Source organism: Lissotriton helveticus, chromosome 1_2 (genome assembly GCF_964261635.1).
Source record: "Lissotriton helveticus chromosome 1_2, aLisHel1.1, whole genome shotgun sequence".
Lineage (NCBI taxonomy): Eukaryota > Metazoa > Chordata > Amphibia > Caudata > Salamandridae > Lissotriton > Lissotriton helveticus.
In genome coordinates this window covers 329,246,760-329,264,717 of record NC_136058.1, presented here as the reverse complement: position 1 = coordinate 329,264,717, position 17,958 = coordinate 329,246,760, and the positions used below count along the sequence as shown (strand labels likewise).

General features: G+C 44.3%; 1 protein-coding gene across 1 annotated transcript in view; it reads right to left on the bottom strand.

Annotated features, from left to right (window-relative positions):
• The window catches only part of LOC144802968 (uncharacterized), a 234,900-nt gene that overhangs the window by 167,674 nt on the left and 49,268 nt on the right, over positions 1-17,958 (bottom strand). Inside the window, exon 2 of the mRNA XM_078671838.1 lies at positions 3,159-5,647. Coding sequence (XP_078527964.1) covers positions 3,159-4,923 — 1,765 coding nt within the window. The 5' untranslated portion in view covers positions 4,924-5,647. The remainder of the gene's footprint in view (positions 1-3,158; positions 5,648-17,958) is intronic.

Below are 17,958 nucleotides of genomic sequence, written 5' to 3'. Positions count from 1 at the left end.
TCCCCAGTTAACAGGTTACTGTAGGTCACCGTCAGAAGAACAGAGAATTTTATAATGATTCCCACAACGAAAAGTACTTGTTAACAATCTAGATTTTTTATTAAAAATAAAACAACAATTTACAATAAAAATGTACACATTTAAAATTTCAAAGGAACCTTTCCCTGAAAAGTAAAAATTAATCAACAAGATGTCATTGAATGATAAAAAACTGTAAAGCATATAAGTATATTCACATTACATTGCATATCATGAGCACACACATTGGTTATTATAGACAATACAAATAAGAAAAAGAAAAGAAAAAAGACCCCTTAAAACGGTGGCACTTTGATGTTTCTACCACAATTGATTCCTGGATCCACTAACAGAAAATGGCCTGTATATTATAACACACATGTGACAATAATATATGTGCATCCAGTGCGTTTGGGCTAAAGGTGGATTCTCTCATATAGAAATGCGTCGACGCGTTTCGGTGCTTTGCACTTGGTAATGTGGCACCTTCCTCAGGACTTCTTGATAGGGGTTTTCCGTACAAGAAAGACTTCACTTTCCCTGTATATGGGGCGAAATAATATCATGTCAGAGTCTATTTGGCCCTAAATTCATAGTCATATTCTCTACATACTTTTATCTCCTTTATTATACTGATGCTCAGGATATATTCATGTTAGCCCTCCTCAATGACCAATGGTGTGAGCCTCTTCAATTTTCCTTGATGTGGGTACCATCTATAATTGCTCTTAACATTAGGAAACTCCACAATTAATAAATATACCAGTGGTGTACAATTGATATTACCATTGAACTAATTGGAAGTCATATGCAACATTTCATTCCCTTCAAATACTATTCGTATGTGGAAATCATTGCTAGAAAGGGGGGGACTCCAAAAATACGGAGTGAGGAGTGCAAGTTATATATATGTTGGGTAATACCAACTACCTCACCTAAATATAGGCGAAAGGATGGAACACCGTTCCTTTATCGGTGGGTCCTGGGCGCCAGTTAGGTCGTTCCAGGGCAGTCGCTGTAGGATCACAGGCTGTGTTTGGCCTAAGGGTAGATATAACAGATATTCAAAAATGATGAGGAGTACTACAAACTGGTATAGCGCAAAACCAACTATAACACTCATGTACCTCAGATGTGACGGCAAGAACAGAATGTGGATGTGTGCATCCTGCAGTCATGTGACACCATCCAATCTCGATATACCAACACCAGAAACACTTCAGCTAGGGTCTGCCTATTGAACCTTTTGTTTTTGAGACAGAAGTTCAATTCTCTGAGGTCCAGGATCAGATGCAGAAAACCATCCTTCCAACTCTGACACTTGCACCATAGCTCCTTTCTGTAGGAGTTCTGCCTCCTCTTGCTGATAATGGAAAGATATACCCAGATGGGTGGGGGGGACAGACAGGTGACGAGGAGGTGTAGCCTGAAGAAATGGAAGGACATAGCCTTGTTCTATGATTTGGAGGATTTGGAGGACTTACTGATCCAATGTAACAGCCTTCCAGGCCAAGCGACTGGAGGCCATCCCCATCCCTTTATGCTAAGAGTCTGTTAGGATAAGTGAAGTAGATCTTCTATCCTGCTGGAGTAGGGGAGGAGGAGGAGGTTTGCTGGATGGATTCATAGTCCTTTCTTCTGACTCTGCCCTTATACTGTTTGACCAGAGGATGTTGCTGCTGCTGGAATTGGAGCTGGTTAGGGTTGACATGAAAAAAAGAGAAATTTCCTCAACGAGCCATGGAAATGCTGAAATTGGTAATAATCTCTTGTAGGAGGTGGCAGTTGAAGTCCCAAGAAGTGGGCTGTAACTTTGCTAGCTTTGAAAGTCTCTAATGCCAAATCCGAACAGGCATACCCTGTCAAAAGGGAGATCCATGAGCTTGTCCAGGACATAGGGTTCCAGCACCAGAAATCAACTTTACATGCCTCAGAATGCTACATCAATGGCATTTGTGGTCTGAGGAAGTCTCATCTTCATCACAGACTTTCACTGTTTGCCCACGAGGCAGCACATACTTAAAAAATCCATGAATTCCCGAGATGCGTTCATATAAAAGAGGGTTCCTTTATGTTTGGAAACATGAGCCTGAATATCATTCATGTTCCTTTTGTTATGTATCCAGATTTCTCTTCCATAACCAAGGTTCCAGAACTGTGAAGCTGTGAGTCGACGATTCTTAATTCTAGCTCCTAACAGCAGCACATCTTAACTGCTCAAGATTCAATCTTTACTTAACAGTCAAGGCTTCAGAAATCTATTAAGAGCTAAACTTTTTAACATCTCTTTCTCATTGCAAGAATGTTGCCATGATGCACTAATTCTGCCCTTTCAACAGTTAAGATTTGATTGAATGATGCTCTGCAAAAAAGAAACTCATAAAATAATATTTACACATAATTAATCTAACCGTGACTCATAGTTAGTGATGAGCTAGCAAATCTCCCAAGGATCCAGCTCGATGTCGGACACGCGGAAAAGTGCCACCATGGTGGCTTCATTTACAGAAACATGTGATGATGGAAAAGACTATCACTTCTGCATCAGGGTTTGTGGGGGAGGGGGTGCCATTCACTGCAAACATTAACTCATAGAGTGACAGCTCACCTTTTCTTACTTTCAATTCTACTTTTGGACACCGCTCTCTGGCCTTTGTCACTGAACCAGCAATGTTGCAGAAAATGACCAAACACCACAATCAGCTGTGGCTATTCACCATTGTGAGATTGTTAAACTGTCTGGAGTGCATAGGGATTATAGGTTGTATCATTAATCCCTAAAGTTAGCTAAAACTCCTTACTGGTTCAAGCATTGTTCATAGAGTTTCTTTTACAGGTAGCATGGTTAGGTGTGCTTGGGAGTCTTTCTTTCAAAGTCTATTTCAGCAAATAAAAATCAACACTGTGTCTATTGCTTTAGTCTGTACTGTCCTAAAAAGAAATGAGCAATCGCTGAGAACAAACACTTTTATAATTCAAGAAATAGTTTTTTCTTCTTTTTGTGGAAGTTGGGTCTTAGATAATAAATCTTTCAGCCTCTGGCATTAGAAAGTCCCACATAATTGTAATTTTATCATCTTCTGTAATTTGCTGATGGCTTTGTAGGCATGATAATTGGCTACAGCTCTTCACATATTCACTGCTCCTGAATGGCATTTCCTCTGTGTGTGTTCGCTGATGTCTTTGGAGATCTGATAACTGACAAAAGCTTTTCACACATTCATTGCAATGGTATGGCTTTTCCCCTGTATGTGTTCGCTGATGTCTTTGGAGATGTGATAACCTACTAAATCTCTTTACACAGTCATTGCAATGGTATGGTTTTTCCCCTGTGTGTGTACGTTGATGTACTTGGAGGTGAGATAACCGGGTAAAGCTCTTCACACATTTATTGCAATGGTATGGTTTTTCTCCTGTGTGTGTTCGCTGATGTACTTGGAGGTGTGATAACCTACTAAAGCTCTTCACACATTCATTACAATGGTAAGGCTTTTCCCCTGTGTGTGCTCGCTGATGTCTTTGGAGGTGTGAGAATCGACTAAATTGCTTGGCACATTCACTACAACTGTATGGTTTTTCCCCTGTGTGTGTTTGATAATGTCTTTCAAGGTGCGTTAACCGACTAAAGCTCTTCCCACATTCACTACAATTATATGGTTTTTCCCCTGTGTGTGTTCGCTGATGACATTCTAGGTTTGATAATTGGCTAAAGCTCTTCATACATTCACTGCACTTAAATGGTTTTTCCCCTGTGTGTGTTAGCTGATGTCTTTGTAGGATGGATAACTGACAAAAGCTCTTCACACATTCATTGCACTTGAATGGTTTTTCCCCTGTGTGAGTTCGTTGATGATTCTTTAATGTTGAAGACTGACTAAAACTATTTCCACAATCACTACAATGATATGGTTTTTCTCCTGTGTGTGTACGCTGATGACTCCTTAATGTTGAAGATTTGCTAAAACTACTTCCACATTCACTGCAATGATATAGTTTTTCTCCTGTATGCATTTGCTGATGTCTTTGGAGGTGTGATAACTGACTATACCTCTTTTCACATTCATTGCAGTGGTATGGTTTTTCCCCTGTGTGTATTCGCTGATGTCTTTGGAGGTGTGATAAAAGACTAAAGCTCTTCACACATTCATTACAATGGTATGGTTTTTCCCCGGTGTGTGTTTGCTGATGTCTTTGGAGGTGTGATAACCGACTAAAGCTCTTCATACATTCAGTGCATTGGTATGGTTTTTCTCCAGTGTGTGTTCGCTGATGTAGCTGTAGGTGTGATAACCGACTAAAGCTCTTCACGCATTCATTGCAAGCATATGGTTTTTCCCCAGTGTGTGTTCGATGATGTCTTTGGAGGTGTGATAAGCAGCTAAAGCTCTTCACACATTCATTGCAATGGTATGGTTTTTCCCCAGTGTGTGTTCGCTGATGTAGCTGTAGGTGTGATAACCGACTAAAGCTCTTTACACATTCATTGCAATTGTATGGTTTTTCCCCGGTGTGTGTTTGCTGATGTCTTTGGAGGTGTGATAAAGAACTAAAGCTCTTCATACATTCAGTGCAATGGTATGGTTTTTCCCCAGTGTGTGTTTGCTGATGTCTTTGGAGGTGTGATAACAAACTAAAGCTCTTTACACATTCGCTGCATCTGAATGGCTTTTCCACGGTGTGTGTTTGCTGATGCTCTTTTAGGAGTACTAAATGACTAAAACTTTGCACACATTCAGTGCAATAGAACAATTCTTCTTTTGTATGAGTTGGCTGATGTTGCTTTATTACTGATGACAAACTAAAGATCTCAGTGCATGTGTATGATTCTTCTTTCTTGATTAGTACCTCTGGATTGGAGATATATGTGTCCACTTCCCATGAAAGTGCTTCCTGAAGAGCCAACATGGTTGATAAAGCACTTGTGTTATTCTCACATTTCCTGTATGTGTTGGTATTTAGGACATTTGATTTCCAATTTAAAAGTAAAGTGCTTACTGGTAAGTAAAGTGGTTCCTAAATATTTGCCACACTCATAAAAAGTGTCAGGCTTCTTCGCAAGAGATTGTGTCTTTAGATTGGATAACAGGTTTTTAATGCTTAAAAGTAAAGGTTAATCTTCCTTCTGGCTGTTACAAATTGGAACTGTACTATATATTTTAGCTAGCAGAAATCCCCTTTCATTTACTCTTCAGTTGGTTGTCTCCACTCCGTTTTTCTCTGGTTGCTGTGGTATAGCCAGGAAGAGTATACAATGCACTAAGAGCACTGAATGATGGTCTATTATTATTTCAGGTATCAGAGCACCGCAGTAACCACATCATACCGATTCCATGATTAAAGCTAGTGTTTGCTACAGGTTTATTCAGGAGGTGGTTGGTCAGTGTTGTTGCCTTAATTTTCCACAGGTCATTTCTTAGTCTTGTAGTGTGGAGGTGCACAGCTCAGATTCTTGCATTGAATTGCTCTTGACTGCTTCTTCCAGATCGGTCAGCTCATGTTCAAATTCCTCTGTTGATGACTGAACTTATGTTTTCCTGAATACTGGTGCTTGTTATTTTTGACCGTTGTTCTGCAGAGTTAAAGTATTATCTTCATTATTGAAAATCATTGCAAGCATTCAAGTTTTTTCCTGTTGAATGTAAAGAGATTTAAAATTACTAAAAACAATCGTAATGGAATATGAAAACAGAATATTTATCTGGTTGTAAAATACATCTCTTCTTTATCATCTTTGATACTTAGCAAGGTATATTTCACCATACACAAATATTTAACTAAGAGTTATATTGAACACACCACATCTTACTTCAGGAAAGGAGGTGATTTACCAGTGTTCACAGAGTCACTTAGCAAAGAAAGGGCGATCACAGAGCACCCAAGTGCTACAGGTACAGCTTTATGATAATGCAAATGATCAAGATTTCGTTAAAGACCAGATTGTTCAAAAAGAGGGCTCAGGATGTACTGCTGATTCTTCAGTTTCAAGAAGTATATAACAACGGTAATTCTTCAGGAAGAATATAACAAAGGTAAACACATTCACATACTTCAGTGCTTTCCTGTTTACTTTGTATAAGCTCAAGTGGCAACTCTGGTCTTTACCTTGCTGTTCGTTAAGTAATCTTTGCCACTTTCTCAGCCCTACTGGGGGTTGGTCCAAGCATTTCTGGTACCTTCTATCCTGAAAGATAGCAGCATTATTAGCTGTTGAGGTGGATATGTATTGTTGGGACTTCTGTCCATCTCCCTCAATGTATCAATCAATCAATCAATCAATCAATCAATCAATCATAGGCATTTATACCACGCACTACTCACCCGGAGGGTCTCAAGGCGCTTTGGGGGGGGGGGGTCCGCTACTGCTCGAACAGCCAGGTCTTGAGCTTCTTCCTGAAGGAGAGGTGGTCTTGGGTCAGGCGTAGGTCGGTTGGGAGGGAGTTCCAAGTCTTGGCGGCCAGGTGGGAGAAGGACCTTCCTCCTGTTGTCGCTCTGCGGATGCGGGGGACGGCTGCGAGGGCATGATTGGTCGAGCGGAGATGGCCTTTGGGAGCGTAGAAGTTGAGGCGGCTGTTGAGGTAGGTCGGGCCTTGGTTGTGTAGGGCTTTGTGTGCGTGGGTGAGGAGCCAGAAGGTGATTCTTTTGTTGACCGGGAGCCAGTGCAGGTCTCTCAGGTGTCTGGAGATGTGGCTTCGTCTGGGGACGTCGAGGATGAGTCTCGCCGAGGCGTTCTGGATCCGCTGGAGTCTCTTCTGGAGCTTGGCGGTGGTTCCGGCGTAGAGGGCGTTGCCGTAGTCCAGTCGGCTGGTGACGAGGGCCTGGGTGACTGTCTTCCTGGTCTCGGTGGGGATCCACCGGAAGATCTTACGTAGCATGCGCAGGATGTTGAAACAGGACGAGGAGGTGGCGTTGACTTGTCTGGTCATGGAGAGGGAGGAGTCCAGGATGAAGCCCAGGTTGCGTGCGTGGTCTGTCGGTTTGGGTGCGTTGCCCAGGGCGGGGGGCCACCAGGAGTCGTCCCATGTGGAGGGTGAGGAGCCCAGGATGAGGACTTCCGTCTTGTCTGTGTTCAGTTTCAGGCGGCTGGTCGTCATCCACTCGGCCACGTCTTTCATCCCTTCGTGTAGGTTGGCTCTGGCGGTGGCGGGGTCGTTGGTCAGGGAGAGGATCAGCTGGGTGTCATCGGCGTAGGAGATGATGTTCAGGTTGTGTTGGCGTGCGATGGCTGCAAGGGGGCTCATGTAGACGTTGAAGAGGGTGGGGCTGAGCGAGGAGCCTTGGGGAACGCCGCAGATGACTTCCGTGGCTTCTGATCTGAATGGGGGGAGGCGGACAATGTATTGCAACTTGCAGGGCCTGGTTCTGGCAAGCACACATTATGCAGAAAACAGATTCTTTAAATTCTCCCTTAGGAGGACAGCCTCCATCCCTGCCTAGGGAGTGTACCATACAGGAGGCAAAAGATGGATTTCAATACCAGGGGATCTACATAACAGCCGATCCTAAAGCTAGTTACGAGCATAATCTGCTCCCCCCGCTACAGCGAAAAAGCGCGATGTTGCGAACTGGAAGTCACTTCCTCTATCATTGTTGGGCAGAGCGGCATTATTCAAAATGATGTCACTGCCACGCTTCCTCTATGCCCTCCAAAATTTTCCAAACCGAGTTCCTGCAAAGTACTTTAAAGAAGTAGAAAGTGTACAGAGGGAGTTGCTCTGGGAGGCACGTCCCCGTATAGCCTTTTCAAAATTAGAGAGGGCTTGGTACGATGGAGGTATTGGGCTCCCCGATATTAAGAAATACTATTGGATGGCTCACTTGGCTGCAATCAACCACTGCACATCCTGTCACTGGGAGGAACTGGGCTATAGAATAGACATATGGCTATTACCAGGTGGCAATTTTATTATGGCCCTGTACTCTAAGCCTAACAAATTTTCCCTGACAGGACCGACTAGACATTCAGTACAAGTGTGGCATGCCGCCATCAGGATCTTGGGCTGGGGGCTGAAACTTACACAGGTCACTCACCTGTGGGATACAGAACAACTGGACACTCTGAAGAAAACAAAGGGATTCGAAAGATGGGATATGATTGGAATCTCAAGAGTAGGCGATCTATGGAAAGGGGGAGTCATAACATTTGCTACTCCAACAGGAATATAATATGGCTGACTCGGACCGCTACAGATACTCACAGTTGAGACAAGCACTGACATTGTATTCAATTCAAAAGTGCTTTATTCGAGTAATTACTCATAAAAGCAGACAAACAAACACATAATAAAATACAATTAAATTACAAAGTCAGCATGACTTTAAGCACAGACACGTTAAAAAGGAGATTTTTCCTTATTTTTAAAACAAATTTCATCAAGTTATAACCATCAAGGTGCAAAGTTCATATTATAAAAACATACATGATTAAAAATTAATTTAAATAAGTTTTCGTCAGATAGACTCCAGGCAAGGGAACAGAGAATAGATAAACTAGCAGTCTCTGAACAACTAGGCAGAGAGTAGTCACCCTACTAGCAATCTCTGCCTAATTACCCACGCCCACCCCAAATACTTTGCAGTCGCTATGATAATCCAGTTTAAGGGGGTAGTTTTAATAATGCGTAAGGCTACCATGGAGCTTTTAGTACCCAAATTTCTGCACATGGGGGCCAACCAGACACGTCTCGGAACAGAATATGCTTGACAAACAAACAAAAAATGCCCCAGAGTCTCTTTCCCTTCCCCACAAGCTAAACAAGTTGCTGGACCTCTATTTCTCCATTTAGATGTTAAGTTACCAAGAGGTAGAGAGCCAGCCCTCAATTGGAAAAACAGTTTCCTATCCAGGGATTTAGATATAATATCCCAGTATATCTCAAACATTGGAAACAGTTTAGCTTCGAGGAAGGCAGTCGTCATAGACCCATTACTATTACTTAGAAGGCTCTTGTTTGCAACATGTTCCCAGTAAAGGTTTTTTATAAACAACTTTGGTGGAAAAGGTGACCCGGTTGGATCCGACCACAATTCACTCAACCCTAGTTCACTTAATGCAGTTCTCAGAGATCTAAACCATTTAATTTCATGAAATCGATCTGCCTTGATTACATCAGCAAATCCTTCTGCATATTGTGACAACTCAGGGGTGGTCCAGATTCTGCGCCAATATAGTATCGGTCGAAGTTTACACATTGCCGAAATTTCCTTTCTACCAAGATCATATCTGAGTGGCAAAAGGGGAGTACTCTGTGGGGTGCCAGTTAGTTTACGGAGGAAACTATTCTCTGACCTCTGTAACTCCTGGAGGTTCTCTTGCCCCCACAGTTCTGCCCCGTATAGTGCAGACCCTATTGCTTTAGCCTCATATATGATCAGTGGCGGATTAATTGGCTTGGTTAAGGATTTCGCGTGCTCCTTAATGATGGTACCAGCAAGCTGTTTATGCCTTAATATAGCTAAATCTAGGTGGTGGTTCCATCTGTTATTATTTGAGATATGTATCCCCAAATAAGTAAAGGAGTTCACGACTTCAAGGCAGCGCCCGCTCATGGTAATTTTGGGTTTGAATTTCCTACTGGGATTAAAAACCATGAGTTTTGTTTTCGCTGCATTTACCTCCAGACCATGATCACAACAAAATTTGTCAAAGATTATCAATGCCTTTTGCAGACCACTCGGGGATTTTGATAAAATTAGGGTGTCGTCTGCGAACATTAAAATTGGAACTTTTGCACCAGCAAGAGAGGGAGCATCTACAGGCTCAATTTGCATAAGGGGAACAATTCCGTTTATAAAAAGAGTAAACAGTGTTGGAGCCATTGAACAGCCCTGCCGAACCCCCCGCTCGACAGGGAAGTCAATAGTGTCGTTACCATAGCCACCCCATTGAATCTTTGCATAGGTGCCCTCATGGAGTCTCATAATCAAAGTTAGGGTAATCATCGGGACCCCTAGGGCAGCCAGAACTTCCCACAATTTTGCCCTCGGCACCAGGTCGAATGCAGCCCGCAAGTCAACAAAGGCTGCATACAGGCTGCATCCACCCAGTACCACTGTCCGCCATTGTATAAGTTGAAAACGAAAAACCTGGTCTACAGTGCTTGTTGCTTTGCGAAAGCCCGCCTGAAAAGGGGATAAAATGTTCTGCTCCTCAGCCCAATCAAGCAAATTGTTGATAATAACACGTCCTACCACCTTTTGGACCGTGTCTATTAGGCTGATTGGGCGATAGTTACAGGGTTGTGCACGATCCCCCTTTTTATATACAGGTATAATGACGGCACCCCTCCAAGAAACCGGAATTTCAGCACCTCTGGCTAAATGGTTTAATAAAAGGCAGATGTACTTACTCCACCTGTCGGTGTCATCTAAGAAGACATCCGCCGGAACACCATCATTACCTGGGGCTCTGCCCCTATGGACGGATTTCAAAGCAGACAGGATTTCGCCTAGCATAAAAACATCTTCGTCTGCGAACAGATAAGTAGGGTTAATGTTGCTCGCAGGCTGACCCCTAGAGGAGTACTGCTCTTTAAAAAACGTAACCCAGGCATCGTGAGGGACATTATTATTAGGAGGCTCTGGAGGTCTATCATGACCCCATTTGACGATGTGCCAGAATTGTCTAGAATTTTTACTTTCGCTAGCACATCTCAATTTCTGCCAATGATCTTCGTCCCATTCTTTTTTTGCCCTGGCGATACAATTTTTATAGTGCTTTCTAGCAGACCGAGTCTCAGTCAGATTATTATTTTTAATTGCAGCTCCTAGTTTCGATCTTGCTTTCCTGCAATCTTGGTTATACCACTTGGCTGTTTTAAATGGACAAGCCTTGATGTTTCGTGCGGGTTTTAAAAAGATTTTTTTAACTTCGTCAAAAAGAGACGTATGAACATTTTTAACCTCATCTTGTCCATTTGCAAGATCAGTGATATTTTCCAGTGCCAGAATGGCCTTGTCTGCAGCTGCACCTATCTTTTCTAGGGCCTGCTGGTCCGTCTTAACACCAGACCATCTTAGCCTACGCATATTATTGGATTGCGTAATCGTTGGCGGCACAAATGAATGACAATTAGTTGAGGGGTTTACATTAGATGTCCACCAATTATGCGAGACACATAGCGGGTCATGGTCACTTTCTATTCTAGCAGTAACTACCATATCAATAAGGGATGGCCATAGCGATGTACTACAAATAACGTAGTCAATACGACTTTTACTTCGCCCATTATTAAATGTCATGGCGGGTACACGGTCTGATTGGGTTCGGCCATTCAGGGCGCGTAACCCATGCTCCAAGCACATGGCATTTAGACCTAAGATGTCAGCTGTCCATCTGGTTATCGGGGGGGACTCAAGTGTGGGAATGTCCCAAAGTTTGTCTTCCTCTGATCCCAGAGGAGAATCACCGGTGATTAGAGGTTCAAATGTCCGATTCAGATCACCTGCAATTAAGATGTTTTTTCCTGCAGATTCGGTCTCAAGAATAGTAGAAAGGCTCATAAGAACCTCGGATCTACCTTTACTACCACCTCTGGCATAGATATTATATACATCCATGGAGAGGGGTAGATCACTGGTCAATCGTATCAGCTGGATATCTTTTTGGTCAAGTTCCACACTTTGTACAGCAATCTTTAAAGACTGCCTGATCCATATGGTAAGGCCCCCCATAGGCCGTCCTTTGGGACCCTTAATGGCAGGAACATGAAAGTTTAGATACCCTAAAGCAAAGGTAGGCTCACACGCCCAAGTCTCTTGGAAAATACAGAGGTCATACCTATTTATAAATTCTAACCAGTCTGCGCTTTCCATTTTAGAAGATATACCAGCTACATTCCATGATATGATATTCCCTGAAATTGGTGTCGTAGGAATACCATTGGTTGTAGAATGCATGTTTAACACCTTACCCCCTATGCCCTGGTCTACAATCGTAACATTCGGTGCCCCAGGTAAATCAGCAGTCAAAAGCCCCGACGGGCTAGTTGTTATGGGGTAACAAGCCAAACCTGATAAACTTATGGCATAAGCAGGTGCAGACACAGCATTACAAATAGGTGGTTGTCAATCACAATCACTTAAATTGGATAATGAAGAAAATCGATTTTCTAGCCCCAGACCCCAGTCAACTGATGCAACATCCTTACTCCCCCTCTTAGTCACAATGTTCCATTTAGTTCTTAAAATGCTTGAATTTGGTCCGCTTCCCTTTCTTGGGTAGAAGAAGTCCAAAGTCAAAGGAACAATTGAAGTCGTTCTCCGTTGAGGTGGTAAAATATTTGGTAGGATGTTGGGCAAGACCCCAGGGTCAGAGAAGTGGAGAACAACACACTCCCCTTTAAACTTTTTTACCCTATCCCCGATCCACTGAACCCTTCGTGCTTTAACAAGCTCTTCAGAAAGTTGCTGCTTTCCCCAAGGAGTAATTACCATGTTAGTGGTTAACCATGATAAAGATTTGTTTCGTAGAGAAGATGCTGTTTCCCTCTCACCTTGAGCCAAAGCTGGAACATTGGCAAGGACAAGTACCAATGGGGAAGCTTCAACCACAAGTTCAAAAGTCCCGTTCTCAATAAACGGGTCTTCAACAGCAGGAGCAGGGATCGAGGCAGTATGAGAATCACCTGGGAGAGTGCTATTCCTTGCCGTTAGGGTATCCAATACCGGGGCAGTGACTGGGATGAGACCACCTACGGCTGCAATTACTGATTTGTTGACAGATTCCTCTATCTTTGCAGAGACACTTTCCGGAAGTTTCCCAGTCTCGTCTATTGATTTTTGTAGTAGACCTTCCAAACGGTTGACCTCAGAAGTTAGCTTGTCTATTTTGCTAACCAAGGGCTTTATTGCACCTTTGATTTTTGAGTCCATTAAAGTTAACAATTTATTAAATTGGGCATTCGAAAGTGTAATATACGCTTCACTAGTCAAATCATGCTCCTCTTCCTCAGAGTGTTTCCTCGGGGGGTTTGCTACTCTGTTCTTTGCTGACCTTAGGCATTCCCGTTTACCCAGAACCGGTGCTGGAGGAGAAATAGATTGATCCTGATTAATAGCAATGTCAACCAGTACCTCGTTTACACTCAGATCTTCAGCTCCAGCAACAGTACCACTTGGCTGTATAGTAATAGAATCTGGGAACAAATCAGGAGTGGCACTATTAATACTGTTATTTATTAAAAGGCCAAAAGGGTCATCAGCCTCGATATCAATAAATGGAGATTGAGCAGATGAGTCTATTCCCAAAGACGCTCTTCTATCAAGGTTGATTTTTTCCACTACCTGCACCAAATAATTTTCCATAGTGTTAGTAGACGTGGTTAACTTTTTAGGGGGCATAATGAACTGTATGAGCAACCAAAGTCAATGTAACTTACGCAACAGATTGGTCGACAATTTCGCAGCTCAGCAACAGCAGCTCCAGGGCAGCGAGCCAAGAGACCAGGCCCAACCCAACCTTGGCCAACCTCGGACGGCCTCAGACGGCCCGCCCTTTGTCCGGGCTTCGTCCGGGCGTCCCGCTCGCGTCCCGCGAAGCGGGTATCAGCGGCGCTTTTGTGCGCCTCCTGGCGCCCTCGCGTCACTGTGAAGCGCGCCGCCGCGTAGGCTGCCGGGAATTGAAGTCCCGGGGCGGCGACGCGTGCAGGCTGTGCAACAGATGACTCTCGGCGGTGGCGGCTTGTCTCCAGTGCCCCTGCAGCCAGAAGAAGAGGTCCGGTCAGCGTCAGCGTCAGCAGGTAAGTAAAAGGCTCCCCCAGCTCCGCCGGTATCAGCGGCGCTTTTGTGCGCCTCCTGGCGCCCTCGCGTCACTGTGAAGCGCGCCGCCGCGTAGGCTGCCGGGAATTGAAGTCCCGGGGCGGCGACGCGTGCAGGCTGTGCAACAGATGACTCTCGGCGGTGGCGGCTTGTCTCCAGTGCCCCTGCAGCCAGAAGAAGAGGTCCGGTCAGCGTCAGCGTCAGCAGGTAAGTAAAAGGCTCCCCCCTGACATTGTAGATACCGAAGGGAGGGACCCGCCTGGAGGCCTCTCCTCTGGAGGATAGACTCCTCGATGGATGCATGCAAACAAAAGCAGTATCATTAACATATAAAAAGTTGATCAATAATGCCCCGGACCCCCTTGAGACACTTCGAAAGCACTAGGAAAGAGACATCTCAAGGCTGGACGAGGAAGAGTGGCAGGAAGCATTGGCATCCCCTAAAGAGGTTGCGATCTCCGCTTGCCTGAGACTGGTTCAAATCAAGATCATTCATAGAGTATATATCACAGGACCAATACTGGCAAAGATGTGTAGAGCAGATGATGTGGACTGTAGTAGATGGTGCGGCCATGAGGGTATGTTCATACATATATTGTGGGAATTTATTCATGTTCGGAAATATTGGGCAGACATCCACCAATGCTGCAGGGAAGTTTTTGGAATAAGCATTGACATTGATACTAAGAGGAATATTTGGGAACCTACAGATCTAAATAGCAAGGATAAACTGTGGGCGACACTGGGTTTGATGGTAGCTAAAGAGAAGGTGGCCAGGTTATGGGGTGCTAGTGCAGCTCTCACAGTGGCAGAATGGAAGACAGACATGGACTGGTGTATGATGCGAGAGAAAACTGTCTATGTTGCAACAGGCTGCCCACAAAAATGGACGCATGTGTAGGGCAAATGGAACGAATACCGAGGTAATATTTGTGTCCCACCTGATATCCCCCATCTTTCAGATCCATGTTCACCATAAGAAATGTACTATAAACTGTTAGTTTTGAAATGTGTCACTGACCTCAGTAAGATGGTATTTGTCACCCTGAATATTCTTGTACTTAATGAAGAAAGTAAATGTCACACTTAAGTTGTTAATAAAAAGTTGTATATAAAAAAAAATTCTCCCTTAGGAAAATAAAATTGGATCTTGTTGCATTTCAAGATGCAGCTTTTTCCATTGCAGGGGTTCTTTGTAAAACAGAGTGAGAGGTTTATGGTAATGTCCAGCTTTTACATTATGCGCAGAGATAGGGCAAACAAGCTTTGACTTATAAAGTAATATTCAACAATATCAGTAATTTAGTCCTCATTTCAGAGAATCTATGACAGCCAAGAATTTACTTGACAAATCCCCACAACCAACAGATGTATGCATATTAATCATTTGCTTTTCTTTTTCTAACTTTCCAGGGTATCTGACTTAACGGTGTTCATTTAGTGCCCAAGAAGCTGCTTTGTGACTGAATGGGGCTTTGCAAGAGTGAGAAGAGATGAACAGGTAGGTGCTTGTGTGGCGCAAAGAGAGGAGGAACACAAGCAGGTGCTTATGAGGCACAAGTATAGGAGGTGCACAGGTAGGTGCCATGAGGTAAAAACAGAGGAGGTGCACAGGTGTGTGCTTATGAGTTACAAACACATGAGGTGAACAAGCAGGTGCTTATGAGGTATAAACAAAGGCAGTACATATGTAGCTGCTTATGAGTTATAAACAGAGGAGGTGCACAGGTAGGTGCTTATGTGGTATAAACAGAGGAGGTGCACAGTTAGGTGCTTCTGCGGTATAAACCGAGAAGGGGCACAGGTAGGTGCTTGTGAGGCAAAAAGAAAGAAGGAGCACAAGTAGGTGCTTGTGAGGCAAAAACAGAGGAGGTGCACAGCAAAGTGCTTGTAAGATATAAACAGAGGAGTTTAGCAGCTAGGTGCTTAGGAGGTATAGTGGAGTGCACAAGGAGATGCGTGTGGTGTGTAAACAGAGGAGATGCACATGTAGGTGTGTATGAGGTACCAACATGGAGGTGCACTGGTAGGTACAAACTAAGGAGATGTACAGGTAGGTGCTTATGGGGTCCAAACAGAGGAGGTGCACAGGTAGGTGCATATGGGGTACAGACACAGGAGGTGCACAGGTAGATGCTTGTGAGATACAAATAGAGGAGCTGCACAGGTAGGTGTTTATGAGGTACAAACTGAAGTGGTGCAGAGGTAGGTGTATAGGAGGCATAAACAAAGGACTAGATCTGTGACGACCTAAGAAGCAAGAAGACAACCTGTAGGAAACTGCCTTCGCCCCGAGCCCTACCGGCCTGTCTCAAACTTCTGCAAACCTGCAGCCTTGTAAAAGGGCGTGAAGGGGGGCATGATGGGAGGTTCCTGTCGAAAGCATGGGTTGAGGGTCCTCATATCCTGCCTAAGCCTAACATAACTGAACCGCTTCAGACGGGTGGGAGAGGAGGTTCCGAAGAATCCCTCGCTAGTGCGGAATCTCCCTTTCATATAGAGTTGAACCCAATTGAGACTGGAAAGCTTGCGTAGTAAGTGGCGGCAACCCCCTTCTTGTGTAACCAGGAGATCAAGTCTCAAGACAGTGGGTCCTTCAGGCCAGGTCTTTCCAAGCACTGGTAGTGCATTGAACAGTGGTGGAGGCTGAATGTCTGGGGTCTGTAGGGGTGCTCACGTATGCTGAACATGGTGTGGGGGTCATGTAGCCATCCCCTATTGCGAGGTGGGGCTTGTAGAGGGGGATACATCCAGTAGGCAGCAAAGTGAGCCTGAGCGCATATTAAATAAAATTCCAAATCGAGTATTTTGAAACCTCTGGCCGCGAAGGGTCGCATGAGAATGTACCAGCATAACTTGGCTTGCTTTCCGCCCCATACAAGACAAATCATTTGGGTTTTAATATCTTTAAAAAATGGCGGCTAGGAGCGTAAGGTATATTCGTAAAAAGGTAAAGCACTTTGGGAAGTATCACCATTTTGATCAGTGAGGCTCTTCCAGCCATGGAGAGGGGCAGCACAACCCATCTAGTGATTTTGTCAGTAAGGAGATCAAGCGTTTGTCCATAATTAGACCGCATCAGTTCAGATCTGTCCCTAGAGAGGTTTATTACGATGCATGTAAGTGTGCCTTCACACCACTTGAGTGGGTAGTCCGGCTCGAACCGTGTGGTGGCGTCCGTAAGCAGGTATATCTGGGATTTCCCCGAATTGAAGATAACCCTAGAGATGTGGCCAAACCGGATGAGAAGTCTAAGGATGGGGTTAAGGCTTTCGTCTGGATTGTGCAGATACAGCGCAAGGTCATTAGCATACAGGGAGATAAAAATTTGGCGTTCTGGATAGACCAGCGCGTGGTCCCGATAATGTTGCCTCATTTTGGCCGCCAGAGGTTCAATCGCTGTGGCGAAGAGTAGGGGCGAGAGGGGGCATCCTCGATGGGTGCCCTTAGCTATTGTGAAGGGAGAGGATTGGACACCATTGACCATGTCTCTAGCCTGCAGGCCAGTGTATAACAAGTCTATCCATGCCAGGAAGGGACCAGGAAACCCCATGCGCTGCAAGACGAAAGCTAGGTAATCCCACTCTAATGAGTCAAACGCCTTGGTGGCGTCAAGAAATATTGCCGCAGCGTCCATATCGGGATCAATGTCCTGCAGAACCGCAAACAAAGTACGCAGATTATAAGACATGCCTCTATTTGGTACGAAGCCCGATTGATCTGGGAGTACAAGGGCAGTCATAAGAGGGCTGATGCGGTTAGCGATCAATTTTGCTAGTATTTTGGCATCAACGTTAATTAATGAGAGGGGTCTATATGAGTCGCAGTATAATGCGGTTTGTCTGGTTTGGGCAAGGAGATTATGAGCGCCTCGCGAATTGTGGGGGGTAGTATGCCTGTTTCACGTGCCTCTTCAAATACATGTCGCAGTACAGGGATAAGTAAGTAGCAGAACGTTTTATAAAATTCGGCCGGGAGGCCTTCTGGCCCGAGTCCTTGCCTGACTGGAGTTACATTATGGCGGAGATGATCTCCTCATCTTTGTGGTATGCTAAAAGAAATTCCCTCTGTCCATTTCCTAACCAGGCTATTGCGGTGTTCTCAAAGAATGGTTTGAAATCCACTGGGTGAGTTCTTTGTGTTTTCTATAGGGCTTTGTAGAAGCTGCAAAAAGTTCCCACAATC